General features: G+C 40.5%; 1 protein-coding gene across 1 annotated transcript in view; it reads left to right on the forward strand.

Moving 5' to 3' along the window:
- Window positions 1–15,447, forward strand: part of SLC15A5 (solute carrier family 15 member 5) — a gene marked incomplete at both ends in the record, with an annotated part of 65,840 nt that overhangs the window by 17,853 nt on the left and 32,540 nt on the right. Inside the window, 2 exons of the mRNA XM_084618028.1 lie at window positions 6,380–6,600; window positions 9,512–9,698. Of these exons, the coding sequence (XP_084474154.1) occupies window positions 6,380–6,600; window positions 9,512–9,698 (408 nt within the window). The remainder of the gene's footprint in view (window positions 1–6,379; window positions 6,601–9,511; window positions 9,699–15,447) is intronic.

The following is a 15,447-nucleotide window of genomic DNA, read 5'->3' on the forward strand; positions in this document are numbered from 1 at the left end:
CTGAAATGTATAATGTCTGCTGCAGTTTCCATGGTATGCATCCGATGAAGTGAGCTGTAGCTCACGAAAGCTCATGCTCAAATAAATTGGTTAGTCTCTAAGGTGCCACAAGTACTCCTTTTCTTTTTTCTGAAATGTTCGTAACTCTGAAGAAAACGGTATGGTTCTTTCAAAAGTTTACAACTGAACATTGACTTAACACAGCTTTGAAACTTTACGATGCAGAAGAAAAATTCTGCTTTTAACCATCTTCATTTAAATGAAACAAGCACAGAAACAGTTTCCTTACCTTGTCAATTTTTTTTAACTTTCCCTTTATTTTTCTAGTAGTTTACGGTTTTTGGTTTTTTGCCTCTGCTGCTGCCTGATTGTGCACTTCTTGTTCCAAATAAGGTGTGTGGTTGACTGATCAGTTCATAACTCTGGTGTTCATAACTCTGAAGGTCTACTGTATCCGTAAAACTAAATATTAGACATGTTCAACCGTTTCTAACGTGCAGTGTTTAGGTAGGTGGAGTTTTAGCTTTGAGTACTTTACGACAGATGTACTTGTACACAGAGGTTTTTACTGCATCTCCCAGCTTGTTGCAACATTTTAACATATAGCAACTCACTTTAAAGTATTTTGATTCTGCTTTATAACTTGTAAAATGCAATTTGTATGCAGTAGGAGGAGGGGGACCCTACCAAAAGAGAGAATAGAAGCTTAAAGTTAAAATAAACCCTGATAGTTTAATCCGTGGAAAAATATAGTTAACAGAAACACATGTTAGATGGATGTTGGCAGTTTTGTTCATAGAATCATAGAATATCAGGGTTGGAAGGGACCCCAGAAGGTCATCTAGTCCAACCCCCTGCTTGAAGCAGGACCAATTCCCAGTTAAATCATCCCAGCCAGGGCTTTGTCAAGCCTGACCTTAAAAACCTTTAAGGAAGGAGATTCTACCACCTCCCTAGGTAACGCATTCCAGTGTTTCACCACCCTCTTAGTGAAAAAGTTTTTCCTAATATCCAATCTAAACCTCCCCCACTGCAACTTGAGACCATTACTCCTCGTTCTGTCATCTGCTACCATTGAGAACAGTCTAGAGCCATCCTCTTTGGAACCCCCTTTCAAGTAGTTGAAAGCACCTATCAAATCCCCCCTCATTCTTCTCTTCTGCAGGCTAAACAATCCCAGCTCCCTCAGCCTCTCCTCATAAGTCATGTGTTCTAGACCCCTAATCATTTTTGTTGCCCTTCGCTGGACTCTCTCCAATTTTTCCACATCCTTCTTGTAGTGTGGGGCCCAAAACTGGACACAGTACTCCAGATGAGGCCTCACCAATGTCGAATAGAGGGGAACGATCACGTCCCTCGATCTGCTCGCTATGCCCCTACTTATACATCCCAAAATGCCATTGGCCGCCTTGGCAACAAGGGCACACTGCTGACTCATATCCAGCTTCTTGTCCACTGTCACCCCTAGGTCCTTTTCCGCAGAACTGCTGCCTAGCCATTCGGTCCCTAGTCTGTAGCGGTGCATTGCTTTCTTCCATCCTAAGTGCAGGACCCTGCACTTATCCTTATTGAACCTCATCAGATTTCTTTTGGCCCAATCCTCCAATTTGTCTAGGTCCTTCTGTATCCTATCCCTCCCCTCCAGCGTATCTACCACTCCTCCCAGTTTAGTATCATCCAGAAATTTGCTGAGAGTGCAATCCACACCATCCTCCAGATCATTTTTGAAGATATTGAAAAAAACCGGCCCCAGGACCGACCCTTGGGGCACTCCACTTGATACCGGCTGCCAACTAGACATGGAGCCATTGATCACTATCCGTTGAGCCCGACAATCTAGCCAGCTTTCTACCCACCTTATAGTGCATTCATCCAGCCCATACTTCCTTAACTTGCTGACAAGAATACTGTGGGAGACCGTGTCAAAAGCTTTGCTAAAGTCAAGAAACAATACATCCACTGCTTTCCCTTCATCCACAGAACCCGTAATCTCATCATAAAAGGCGATTAGATTAGTCAGGCATGACCTTCCCTTGGTGAATCCATGCTGGCTGTTCCTGATCACTTTCCTCTCATGTAAGTGCTTCAGGATTGATTCTTTGAGGACCTGCTCCATGATTTTTCCAGGGACTGAGGTGAGGCTGACTGGCCTGTAGTTCCCAGGATCCTCCTTCTTCCCTTTTTTAAAGATGGGCACTACATTAGCCTTTTTCCAGTCATCCGGGACTTCCCCCGTTCGCCACATGTTGTACAACATGTTGTAGCCATGTTGGTCCCAGGATAAGAGAGAGAGTGGGTGAGGTGATATCTTTTATTGGACCAACTTCTGTTAGTGGAAGGGACAAGCTTTCAGGTTTTACGGAGCTGAGAAAGACCTTGGTGAAGCTCAAAACTTTGTCCCATCCCCCAACAGAAGTTGGTCCAATAAAAGCTATTACCTCACTCACCTTGTGTCTCTTACTTTTGAATGATGGCTATTGTTTCTGGAATTTTCAGACACATTAATTACTCACATATATGAAGCATCTTTGAGTTCCAAGGTGAGATTAAGATTCAACCCCATAATGCTGTGATCAGGTGGCTTCTCCTACCTGCTTCAAATACAATTTACCTAAGCTGAAACAAGATAAAGCTTACTGCTTCCCTGGGCTTTGTGCTATTTCCTTTTGAGTTCCATTTGTGAATAAAACTAGTCTTCCCCACAAGTCTGGCTACTGCCAGGGCTGCTCAGCCCCCATGCTGAATTCCTCTGAGAAACATTCCCTTGCCCTAAATTCTAGGTGGGATAATGTCACCTGAAACGAGTCAGCAAATCACACACCTCTTCTGAGTCTCTACTATTTTGCACTGTGGATAGTATTTTACTCCCATTTTGCACAAGTATAAGCCCTATCAAATTACATTGGTAGTGTTGCACATAATGTGTACAGGTGCAAAGAAGAGAGGATGGGATTTTCAGAGGAGCCTCAGGAAGTTAGGCACCCAAATCCCATTGATTTTTTTCAATGGACTCTTTTTAAAATTCCTGCAAGAAACTGAAGACAGTGGAGATTCTGGCTTATCACACGTTGACACCAAGGACATATCTGAATGAAAGCCGTGGATCTGAATGTACTTAGCATTAGGAAATTTGTATCTGAACTTTGCAGCTTGAGCCAGCCTGTCTGTTATGGAAAAATTATAGCACCAAGGTCACTGGCAAGGTTTACTTATGGTCACAGCAAAGAAAACAAGTGATACCAAGAACTTTTTGGTAACAAAAGTGGCCTTACAAAAATGTTAATTGCCCTACAAAGTCAGCACAGGCAGCACTAGTTTGAATATCATTGCTCAATGTTTTTCTGAACAAATGCTGTTTGGTTTAATTAATATTTTGCAAGTCTCAACAGAACTGATCATTTTTTGAGTAATATTCTGATGGCTTTGAATCCTTATTTTGGCTCCGTCCAATAAAATGATTACATTCGAAATTCTTTAGAGCCATAATTCAAATCCAGAGGTGACCTCAAATAAATGATTTTTATATATGCTCCCTTTTATTTTAAGGTAACTTTTCCAATGTGGACCATGCATTCCATTATGTTTAGCGGTCAGGCACTGACTTCATTTGCATTGCTTCCCACTGCTATAATTTTAAGAACTGGCAGGTGACCAAAGATGGGAAAAAATGTGTGTCTACCATCTAGAGTACAATGTAGGCTTTTTATTATAATTAAGTAGCATAGATATTCATGATTAGATCAAGGTCAGAGTAGCAGAACATCAGAGCCAAAGGCTGTTAAGTATAAAGAAGGGGAAAGATTGCTTTATAAAAGTTTTTATTTTAGTGTCTAAACAGATTAATATTTCCAAGGAAACATTAAAAATCTCAACATGTATAAACATGAAATGGATAATGTTGATATATGCTGAGGTACACGGTTATGTCTGTAGAACCGATATATCTGTTGCAACGATAGTGCTGCACATCATACGATTTCTGTACCGTCTCCCTTTGCCCTTCTTACCCCATACTTTCCTGAATTACTGCTTCAATTAATGTCGAAATTCGAACAGTGTATTTCTCTGAAATTACACTCCTCCTTAAAAAGGAGGGGTGAATTCTTGGCACTACTAATATCTGTGGCAAAGCTTTTATTGACATCACTGAGGTCAGAATTTCATGCAACTTGTTCATTTAAACAAAAGTGCAACTACAGATAAACAAGCTTCATACACAGGTTGAGTTCCCGATTTGTCTGTCTTGTTTACCTGGGAGGAACCAAAACCTGTCTGGAACTCTACACGTTGTTCAGAAATATCTAGTAGCTAACTAGTATATTGCAAGTAAATATATCATTGCATTCTTACTCTTGTGCAGAACAAAATATTTTCTAGATTTTCATAGGCTGTTGATTCTAGATTGTATTATGAGAGGAGGGAAATTGGTCTAATAAGAAATGTATTGACATGTCAGGGCTTGACAATAACCTGCCATCCATGTTAAATCTTCCTTCCAATGTGAATAATGGAACATAAGTCTAATTTCTTTAATGGTTGTGGTTTCCAAGGAATAAAAATGATCTTGGGTGTAATCTGCAATAAATTGGATATGCTGCAGCACAAACATTTCTTAAGGTGTAACATTTTTCTTTATTCATCCTGTCCACCTATTTAATAAGTGGGTAAAGCTGTCTAAGACCTTAATCTCCCAAAAGGATGGATTTCAAGAGGAGTCTAGGGTTCCTGACTTCTCACAGGACTAGGCTGTAACTGCACCTGCTGTAGATGAGTGCATTCTTTGTAATGACACAATGTCAACTGGGGGGCAAAAAGTTAGAGATCAGCCCTGGTGTGTTAACATCAAATAGCTAGCTACAGCCCCGAACCACAAAGGCTGGTACAAACTATGCCCTTACACTAGTTCTCTAGTGTCCACTTTCACTTCTAAAAACCCTCTTCATGCTGACCAGAGGATCCAGAATCTATACCCTCTTCCTTTTTTTTCTGATCAGTTTATCTTAATTTGAACACTACTATAAAGGTTGCTTTTTCTTCTTGGTTATGTTTTTGGACCTCAAAACTTTTTTTAAAAAAAGAGTACATAGGCCAGAAGATTTGATATTTGCTAACTTGGATCCATATTCTATATTTTCCTCTCTGTTAGGGAGATCTTATTTATCAATGCCAACAGTCCAGCTGTGGATACTAAGCAGCCAGAGAGTGGATTTAATCTTGATTAGCCAATAGCCATTGCTTTCTTAGTTCTTTCCTGACATTAAGTGAATAAATACAGTGTTTGTGATAGGTGCCAAATCAGGAGATGAACTCTACCATCAATAAAAGAAATAGTCCCCAGGCAGCAGCAGTGCAAATTTACCTCAGACCTCCCTGTCAGTATGTCTCAACCCTGGGACGACCTTTGTGGGATAAAGGCATTTAAGATCGATATATCGATCTAATCTATCTATTTTATCTAATCATCTATCTATCTATCATACTCATATTATCCCTCCTTTTCTGTAGTATCCAAGTGACTCAAACACCCCTGTGAGGTAGAGAAGTGCTATTACCCCATTTGACGTTTGGGAACTGAGGGACAGAGAGTAAGTGACTTGCCTGAGGTCTCACAGGCAGAGTAGGAATGTGACCCCAAGACTCCCAAGCCCTATGCTAGGTCCGAATGACTGAACCATCCTTCCTGTCTAAGTTTCTATACTTGTACCATTGCTGGTTTCTCTGAGACTGACAACAAGAATGGTAGTTGCAGTTGAGGTTTTTGTTGTTTTGCTCGGAACTAGATTGAGAACCCCAAATTTATTTCAGACAGCCTATCACATGGCCATCAGAAGGTAATATTTTTAATAATGACCAACCTGACCATGAAACATGACCATGACAAGTTCTCTATCCCATTAGCATTCCCCCGGGCCTTACCTCAATTCACCAGTGCCTCCCTCTCTTTTATTGACAGTATTGTTGGCTGGCATACAATAGCTCACTACTGGCTTGCATGGAAAATGACCTAGATCAAATCAATAAAAAACACATTCAAAGGAAAATATTAATACAGTATCTGCTCAGCCATAACAATAAATCATTCCAAAGTGTTAACAAGTATCATAATATCATTCTTCCTACTGAAGACAAAGGCCTTTACCTGCGTACCTTCAGTAGGGCAGTTTAGGGTGGATGCTGCCACCAAACTTGGCCCTATATGTTTAAGTTGTCTTGTCTTGTAAAGATGAATGCATTGGAACAAATCTGGTCTTCTCTACCCTTTGGAAATGACCAAGGTAAATCATATCAAGTTGTATTTTGCTACGAAAGTGACTTGGCTTGTCTTCAGTTTGGCAGCAAGTAAAACGTACTGATGCATGATGTCTCTGATCATTCACAGGTAGTTCCCAGCTGACCACCTTTGGGGTAGTTGCTAATGCACTGAAAATGTGCTGTGTAAGATACCGCCACCTTAGTGGAGATGTGACAAGCTGGTTAGATCATGCCAAGGAAAGCTATGGTGGCTGGTACAGTGAGACTCATGTGGAAAGCACGAAGTTGCTTGTCAGGCTCTTTCCACTCTTTGCCTTTCAAATTCTATATAGAATGTGCATCATGCAGGTGAGTAAAAAGCTTTTAATCCTAAATTCCCATGATTATTAAAATCTGATGAAATATATTTAATACAATTGTATATCTAGTTTCTTGGTGTGGTCCTCAACAGCTGTTTTACCAGTACAGTAGTCTGGATTTACTAAAACTAACCAGGCTGTGGTCCCATTGACTCTCATAAACTAAGGATGATTGGCTCGATCAGCACTTGGGAGAGAGCCTCGGGTGATGCAGGAAGACCAGTATGTGCTACTTTTTTCTTTGCATCATTATTGTTCTAGAGCCCAGTGCTAGGGAGCTCTGCTGCTGGAGTTGCTGTGTTTCAGGTGAGGACCTACACACTTGTGGTTATGAAAGACAGAGTACCCGTGCTTGTTAGAAATACCATTATCTCCAATTTCCTCAACAAATGGTAACTCATTTGATTTTTCCACCACAGACTTTCTCTGTAGTCCTAATGGTATGCTCTTTATACTGCGCTGGAGGGGATGTGTTTCTGGTATGGCCCACCCCAGAGGTGGGTGTATTTCAGTGGTGGACAATGTGGTCCTTTCACGGCCTGTGTATGGGTTTCTCTGCTTCTAGGGAAGAGGTGCTGAATAAATGTGAAAGTGTCATGCAGATCTACTTAGGTAGACATGATTTTTTGACTGGATGTTCCAGGTTAAGCAGAAGTTTTCAAGGTAGTTTACCCTGTGGCAACCTGCTGAGCCGTATGTTACTGAGCAGGCTTTGAGTTTCACTTCCACTGATTGGTGCTAAAATTAGTGCATAGTGCCAGGCTGCTGGAGGAAAAAAATCTTAAAATACCATATCTTAATTATACTGCTATTATTGACAGTCATTCCTGAAACAGCCTTTTCCTAAAAATAAAAAAGTTGATGTTGACACTTACCTTGTAGTGGCTAGTAATGTCAACGATGAACCTCTATTGACACTGATTATAGTCAGAATATTCAGGCATGTATTTGAAAAGGGAGTCAAATTTTGAAGGGGATTTTTGTACTTGAGGCAGAGGAAGCAAGGATTTCAAGGCTTGAGCCTTTTCTTTGATTAGGCGATAGATTAATATTGCTTCTGTAAAGATGAATAGCACACTCTCTATATTACGAACAGATTTGAGTGCCCATGATTCCTGCTGGTAATGTTATTCCTATTAATAACATCGATTTTCATGGGCAATTGGTAACAGAAATCAGAGGTCTATAAGTTGTGCGGCAGCCCTTCAGAGTTCAGCCACCGTTTCTTTGTTCACCTTAAGTTTTTGCATAGTTTATATCCTCCTGTGGAGGTGAGCAGTGGAAAATCTTTTTTTTTTTTTTTTTTTAAAGATTTAACGTTCTGAATAACCCTAAAAGTACTGAACACACTGGAATCATTTTGTCCGCCACTGACTTGCAGACACCCCAAAGGTGAAAACATGGCAATTGTTTTAGGAATGCCTAACAACACTGAGCAACAATGTAGGACAGCAATTGAATACTAGCTCTAACTGAAGCAGCAAGAGTCTTAAGTAATTGGAAAGTAATTATCAGAGCTGGAATCTCCCCAGGAAACTAAGATTAACATGATGATCTTATGGGAAACACCATGGGGTCCTCTGTGTAAGTGCTCCAGACCTCAGTTGTATGTCTCTTCTGAACGAATTATGGAAAACAAAGCTAATGTAAATAACATTAGTTTCATACATTTGTCAAATCAGAGATTATTGCTCAAATGCATTTAATTGAATTGATTTACATTGGGTTTATCAGCAGATAACTGGGTTTACTGAGAGATTCATCTTCTGGAGAATTAGCAGGATTAGAAGGCATAGACTTGTGGTAAAGATACAGGGGTAGGCGTCAAGAGATCTGGGTTCTATATCCAACTGTTCTGTGTGACCTGGGTAAGTCCCCTATCTCTCTCTCTCTCCCTATCAGTCTGTATAATCATACTTCCCTTCTGCACATAGGGATTGTGAGGCTTAATTCATCATTGTTTGTAAAGTCTGAGTCTAGAAAAGAAAGAGACTTGTTTCTTAATTTTGGTGGGAACTGCTCTGATACCATGATGATGAGTGACTTTGTAAAAATCTAGATAGACCTTCATTGTAAGATACAAAAGAAATACAAACTGTCCCCTGTTGCTGTGGGATACACCTATCGCGTCCTATAAACCTACTTTGATTTCACTGGCCTTAGGGGAATGGCACTAGTGGCCCTCTCTCTCCCTCCAATTATCAGTTTCTCTCTTCATTTACTGAACTAGAAATACAGAGAAATGTTGTTTATTCTGTTATACTTATCGATCAAGTTTTAGTCTGGTTCTAAAGAGCATGGCCAAGTATTCATCCTGTACATCGTATTGGTGCATCTGTTAGATACAACTTACTAACAAGGATATCTAAAAAATTACTGCTGTTTTTATAATGATCTATTCCTGTTTGTGTTTTTCTGTAAAATAATTTCATATCTCATGTTCCTATGAGAGGTTTGTGGCTGATCAATTCTATTAAAAAATTGTTTTGCTTCAGTATAAGGAACAATTAAAACTTCTTTCACAGAGTTACTGCTACGAGTTCAATCAATCGCTTTAACGAGGCATAGACAAAGAAGCTGATATGCAATGGTCATATTTGCTGATCCTGTTATTCTGAGGGGCAATTGAAACAGAGGTAAAAATTTTGCTCTCAGCAGAGGATCACAATGATGGCATCACAACAACAGGCAGATAATTGATTAATTTTGTTATGGTTGGGCCTTCCCTTTGAGAGTCTAGTAACAGGTCTGCAAATATTTGGTTTACTGTCATTTCAACTTGGAGAAGAGAAGATGGAAAAAGATCCATCTGGAAGAGGTTTTCAAATATATTAGAATTTTGTCCCTGCAAAAAAGCCTAAAAGTAGTATACTAATAAACAGGGTTTTTCCCCAATGCAGATTCCTTCAGGATATTATCTCCAGACCATGAATTCCAACTTGAATTTGAATGGATTTCTCTTGCCAATTGCAGCAATGAATGTGATAAGCATCATACCCTTATTAATTCTTGCTCCTGTTTTGGAATGCATCAATACTCATCTATTGAGTTCCAAGAGAGGCAGATGCTTTCCAACAGTTTACATTAGTGAGTATGAATACATATGTATATGGTCTTCATCTGCATTTCATTCCTGATTGAAATAGTAAACTAGCTGATGGATAAGAAGTGTGCACTTGCTGGATGACGTGATCAGTGTATTTGGAATTATGAACACAGAGATGGAAAGCCAACTGTTCTGAGGTTGTCCCCAAGGTGGATACCGCTTGAAGTGATTGGCTGTAACTGAGCCAAGAAAACATGCTGGTAATTAAGAAAACATCTCCACCTCCATTTAGAGATAGGTTGGGGAAAATCATTTTGCCTTGAGCCACTAAAAACTGACAAAGTTTTGAGACAAAGCACTCAAAGATGTACTAGAGGGACACTCCTGAGTCCCTGGGTGAGAATTTGCTTACCACCTAAAAGGTTTCTGCTAGTTCCAGTTTGATTTCTATATTGCCTGGTTTTCCAAGTATGAAAAGTTGTCTTGTCTTACCCTCTGTAAATATAACCATGAAACATTTACAAATTTGTAATGGTTGTGGCTGCTGAGTGCTAGAATACAACAAAGTCCTCGGGTGCCAGTTGTGTGCTTGGGGTACATAACTCAGAGGCAACCAATGTAGGTGCTTCAGCCGCTAGCCCTTGTAGGCAATAGCCCTGGTGGGGACCAATAACCACTCAGACAAATGCCTAAGTGAAAGGGTATTTTAATGGGGCTGATAGGAAAGGAAAAGTTTGCAGCTGGTCTAGGTACAGAGGCTATAACAGTTACAGTTCAAAGTGAGCAAAAGCCGTTCTTGTTTGGGTCGATGGGGCAGTCCAATTGAGAGTCAGAGCTCGTCAGGCCTAGTGTCTCGGCTACCTTCTCCAGTCTAAATCTGGATCAAAATATGAATTTCCCAATAGGCTCTATTTCTGTAAGAGGTCAAGCAATAACTATGATTCTAAATCTCTCCCTAAATGTTGGGGCATTTCACAACTAGAGACAAATTTTGCAATTTTGGGACTCATCCCTTGTCAGTTCATATCTGAGAAGAACAGTGTTCACCCATTATTTAAATCTGTCTTCAGTCAGAAGGATTTCCAGACAAAGCGAACTCTATTCCTGTTTGGTTTATCATCCACCCTGCAATATAAACTTTTCAGACAAAACTGTTCATAAACCAGTATTTCCTCTTCTGTATTAATGCAGTGCCCTGTGGCATGGAACACAGTCAGTGCTGAAACGCAGAAGTATTAATCTGACTAAAGTTAGACCAATTAAGGCTGTTATTAAGTCTTACACAAACTAGAAGCGTATAACCCAGCAGGTCGCAATTAACCCTGGTTTTAAAAAAAATCTACATTAAACCACAAAAAGTACATTCAGATAATAATGGTTTCCTTAAAACCATGGAAATTCCAAATGTGTGCTAGGGTACTATCCTATTGTGCTTTCCTGCTGCAGAATACATGAGGTAGCTTATTCTTAATGGTTCCATTTTTAAAAATAGCCTCCCGTTTTGTGCCCACAAATAACTTGAGGTGCAATTAACTGTGGGTGCAAGCAATGTCTGTTAGATATCTAACTCATGATTGCACCTGCAAATCTGCTAGAGCTGTAAGTGCCAGCATTTTGTGCCAAAAGTTAATTAGGTTCACAATTATTTGCAGGAGCAAAATTGAAAGTGTAAATAGGCTTTTGGTTTTAAGCCAGGTCCTAATGCATTCAAATGCAAATTTCATAACAGAAAAGAAACCCAATAACAGCGATATTAAAGAAACTTTTAAAAAAAATTGACAAAGTTACAATAAAACATTAACCTAGTACATTATATATTACTTATTCGTGATCAGGTTAATATCAAAGAACCTGGCTAAAGACTAAAAATCTTTAAAGATGTAACTGCATAAATAATATAAACTATGCATTATTAATCCGACAGTAACATTACCTTTGGAACTATTGTGGTTTGTCATGTAAATCCTTATATGCAGAATGTTTAAAAATTCTATTTACTCAACAGACTATATTAGATCTTCCAAAAACATTGTTTTTTTTTTATAAATTAGGGATGAATGAACTGATATGAAAAATTAGTGGCCCTAAATCTTAGCCCCAAACTTATTGTGAACCTGAACCTCTCTCTGAGACGTGTACGTATTCAGCCAATTTCTTTAAGATTATTTCTCATATATGTGGAATTCTTATATTTCTTGATTCAATAAAGTGACAAGGATTCAAAAAAGAATTGGCCATATATGTGGATAATGATAATATCCAGATGTACAATAAGGATTTTTTTTAAAAAAGTGATATTAATCCTTCTGCTGCAGGATTTAAAGGGGAGTTAGGAATAAACTTTCTCTATTCCATAATTGCTTACTGTAGGATTTCATGCATCTTCCTCTGAAGCAACTGGAATTGGCTGATGTTGCAGATAAGACTGGATTAGATGGACTACATAGTAATTCTTAGATTAGGTTGATATTTAATGCATTGCAGACTCAACTAGAGGTAGGAAATGTTGTCTCTTTGCCAGGTAATAACATACTTTAGGGCTCTTAGAGATTTTTGTTAGAGGATTCTTTAATTTTGCAGGCAAAAGTTTTCCCACCGGAAAATAGGTAAGGCAGAATCAAGATATTAGTGCAATTTGTTTACAGGATGTGCACAAGTTCTTTTCCTTTGAACAAAGATCACAAACTGCACTCAGGTGTCTTTCTCTTGGAAAAACCTCAGCTAAAGCCCTGCTCTTCTGTCCCTAAGGGCGTGGCTACACAGGGATCACACATCACATTAATTTCAGTTTATTCACCTTCAAGTGCCTTGTGTCCACACACAGCATTTTTTTTAAAGTGAATTATTCAGCATTTTAGTTCACAGTAATTAATCCCCTTTGGAACAGGAGTAACTCCACTTCAGAGTGTGTTTGTTAGCATCATGGTTCATGCTACACATTCATCAATTCTAAGGCCAGAAGGGACCACAGTGATCATCTAGTCTGACCTCCTACATAACATAGGACTGCCCTGAATGAATTTCTCTTTGAACTAGAACAGATCTTTTAGGGAAAAAACCTACTAATTTTGATTTTAAAATTGCCAGTCATGAACAATCCCCCACAACCCTTGGTAAGTTGTCCCAATACCTTGTTACCCTCACTGTTCCAGTCTGAATTTGTCTAACTACTCCATTTCTGGCAGTACTCCAACTGCTATCCCACACCTGGATTGGCCTCTTTCTATACCAGCCACTGCTTCGGGGTCATCTTGGCCAGATGTCCTCTCTGCCTTTAAATGATGGCATGCAGTCAGAAGTGTCCTGTCCCAATACCAGGTAGTGGTAAGGTCACAAACCCATTAAAGCACCCATGCTTCCCTACAGACCGCTGCAGAGCTCCTGGACTTGATTGACCTTTTCAGAGAGCTAGTCCCATTCGACAAAGTTACCGGAATGCAAACCTCTTCAGGACACAGTCAGACCAAATGAAGACCAGCATGCTCCCAAGGCTGGTTTCAGTGCCAAGTCAAAGCAAAGCAGCTCCAGCAGAGGTACCCGAAAGCAAGAAACAAGAGTGGGGCCTCCGGTAATGCTCCCACTACCCGCCCATACTACAATGACCTGGCTGGCATTTTTACAAGCAATGCTACCAGCACTCCCAAGAATGATATGGCAGATAGTTTTCCACAAAGTGTCGAAGACTATATGGAAAGGGCCCTTGACCCCATGTGTAGGAGGAGGTCTGATCAGGAAGAGATTTTTCTGGGCACCCAAGAACAGTACGACACAGCAGATTCAGAGATTATACAAGAACTCCATGTGGCTAGCCATACTGAAACTGCTGTTGAAGAGAGAGCTCTACCAGCAGCCAACCTGAAAATGCAGTGGATGAGAGTTGTACCACTAATTATTGTGTGCTGTATTATAGCACAACAATACAGAGGAATTCAAACAACTTTTTTTCTGGGTACCAGCTATCCATTGCCATGTCAGGTAACAACAGTAGCCTTTCTCTTTCTGCTGGATTTTTAACCCCTTCAAGCTGCAGCTTGCTCAATGGCATTTGTGCCACAGATTTAAAGAGAGAGTTTTATTTCCTTGGAGTATTAAATCCCACAACCATCAGCAACACTTGCTGCTTCATTTTCCCCCTTCCTGAGATGTTCTCCTTTCCTCCCCCATCATCCACAGCAGCATCCCTTGTGCTTGGCTCACACTGTCATTAATGCCCTCAGCTTTTAGCGAACTTGAAATTTTGAGGTAAATGCATGGGGAGTTTTAAGGCATTCATGGTTATCAGAACTCCTTGGAATTAGAGCAATTATTGCTGGTTTCTATTTATTTTGCAGTATACTTTATGCTGACTGGTGAGTGTCATAAAAGAGAATTTAAGTCAAAGCCAAAGCCCTATTTTGGCATGCACATTGCAAGGCAAAGTAGTTCTCTCAAGACTGCTTATACAACTAGTGTTTCCCTTCTACTCTTGCACCAGCTGGGAGGGATATCTTCCTGGTCAAGAGCAGCACTGCATATCTTCTGGGTTTGCCCATTGCCTTTCTGAACAAGTCTCTTCTATGTCTCCTGGGGACCTGCCTGAGGGTAACATCCACCAACAGAAGGACAGCCAGCAGAGGTGCACTTGTAATTAACAATCCAGCCCTTGCTGACCCCTTCACCCACCCAGCATTTTTAAAGGGGTCCTATACAAGAGGGAAGTAATTTGGAAAATGTCTTACCATCTCAAAATGAGCCAGAGTGGGAAGAGAATTCCACATTCCAAAATTGCGAGGCAAAACAACATTTTATCATTGTCAGCCTGGAGACTAGGGGTGCTACAGTATGTACTTGTGCTTTTTCTGACTTCCCTTAGCACCCGTAACACGCTGCTCCATGCATACAGGGGACTTCTCACCTGCTGAGAGGCTGACAAACCTCTGAGGGGAGGGGGGAAAGGACACAAGGATATGCTCAAGAAATGAGGGACTGCAAAGGGGGAAGTGTGGAGAAAAGGTTTCCTGGAGCAATTATAAAGGCTCAAAATGGAGTAGTTGACCCTAGAAAAGGACACAATGCAGAGGCAAACAGCTGTGATGGAGCACCTTTTGTTACAAAGGTCAAGACCACGTCCTGACCCCCACGCTTCAGAGCCAAGCTCCAGCCTGAGCCACAACTTCAAAGCGCTGTCTACACAGCTGTTTTTAGAGCACAAGCCCTACAAACCCAAGTCTGTTGACCCAGGCTGGGAAGCTCGCTTCTGTGAGCTATGTAGACCCTCAAGGATCCGAGAGGAAAACTGAGGATTATGGTCAGAGATGTTCACAAGCTTATGCAGTGGCTAGGGCTGCTTTTTCTGTTTGTGCAGTGCTGCTCTGTATTGGTTAGTGCTCATGAGACACATGCTTCTGGGCACCCCACAGTGGTGATTGTTCCTGAAGGAGGACTGCCCCATCCCATAAGATGAGGCATCAGCTGAAACTGTGGTGGTTTTATTTGGCTTACATATGTCATAAATATAAAGGGAAGGGTAAACCCCTTTGAAATCTCTCCTGGCCAGGGGAAAGCTCCTCTCACCTGTAAAGGGTTAAGAAGCTAAAGGTAACCTTGCTGGCACCTGACCAAAATGACCAATGAGGAGACAAGATACTTTCAAAAGCTGGGAGGAGGGAGAGAAACAAAGGGTCTGTGAGTCTGTCTATATTCTGTCTTTGTCGGGGATAGACCAGGAATGGAGTCTTAGAACTTTTAGTAAGTAATCTAGCTAGGTACATGTTAGATTATGAAATTCTTTAAATGGCTGAGAAAAGAACT

This window comes from Lepidochelys olivacea (genome assembly GCF_965140295.1).
Source record: "Lepidochelys olivacea isolate rLepOli2 genome assembly, chromosome: 1".
NCBI lineage: Eukaryota > Metazoa > Chordata > Testudines > Cheloniidae > Lepidochelys > Lepidochelys olivacea.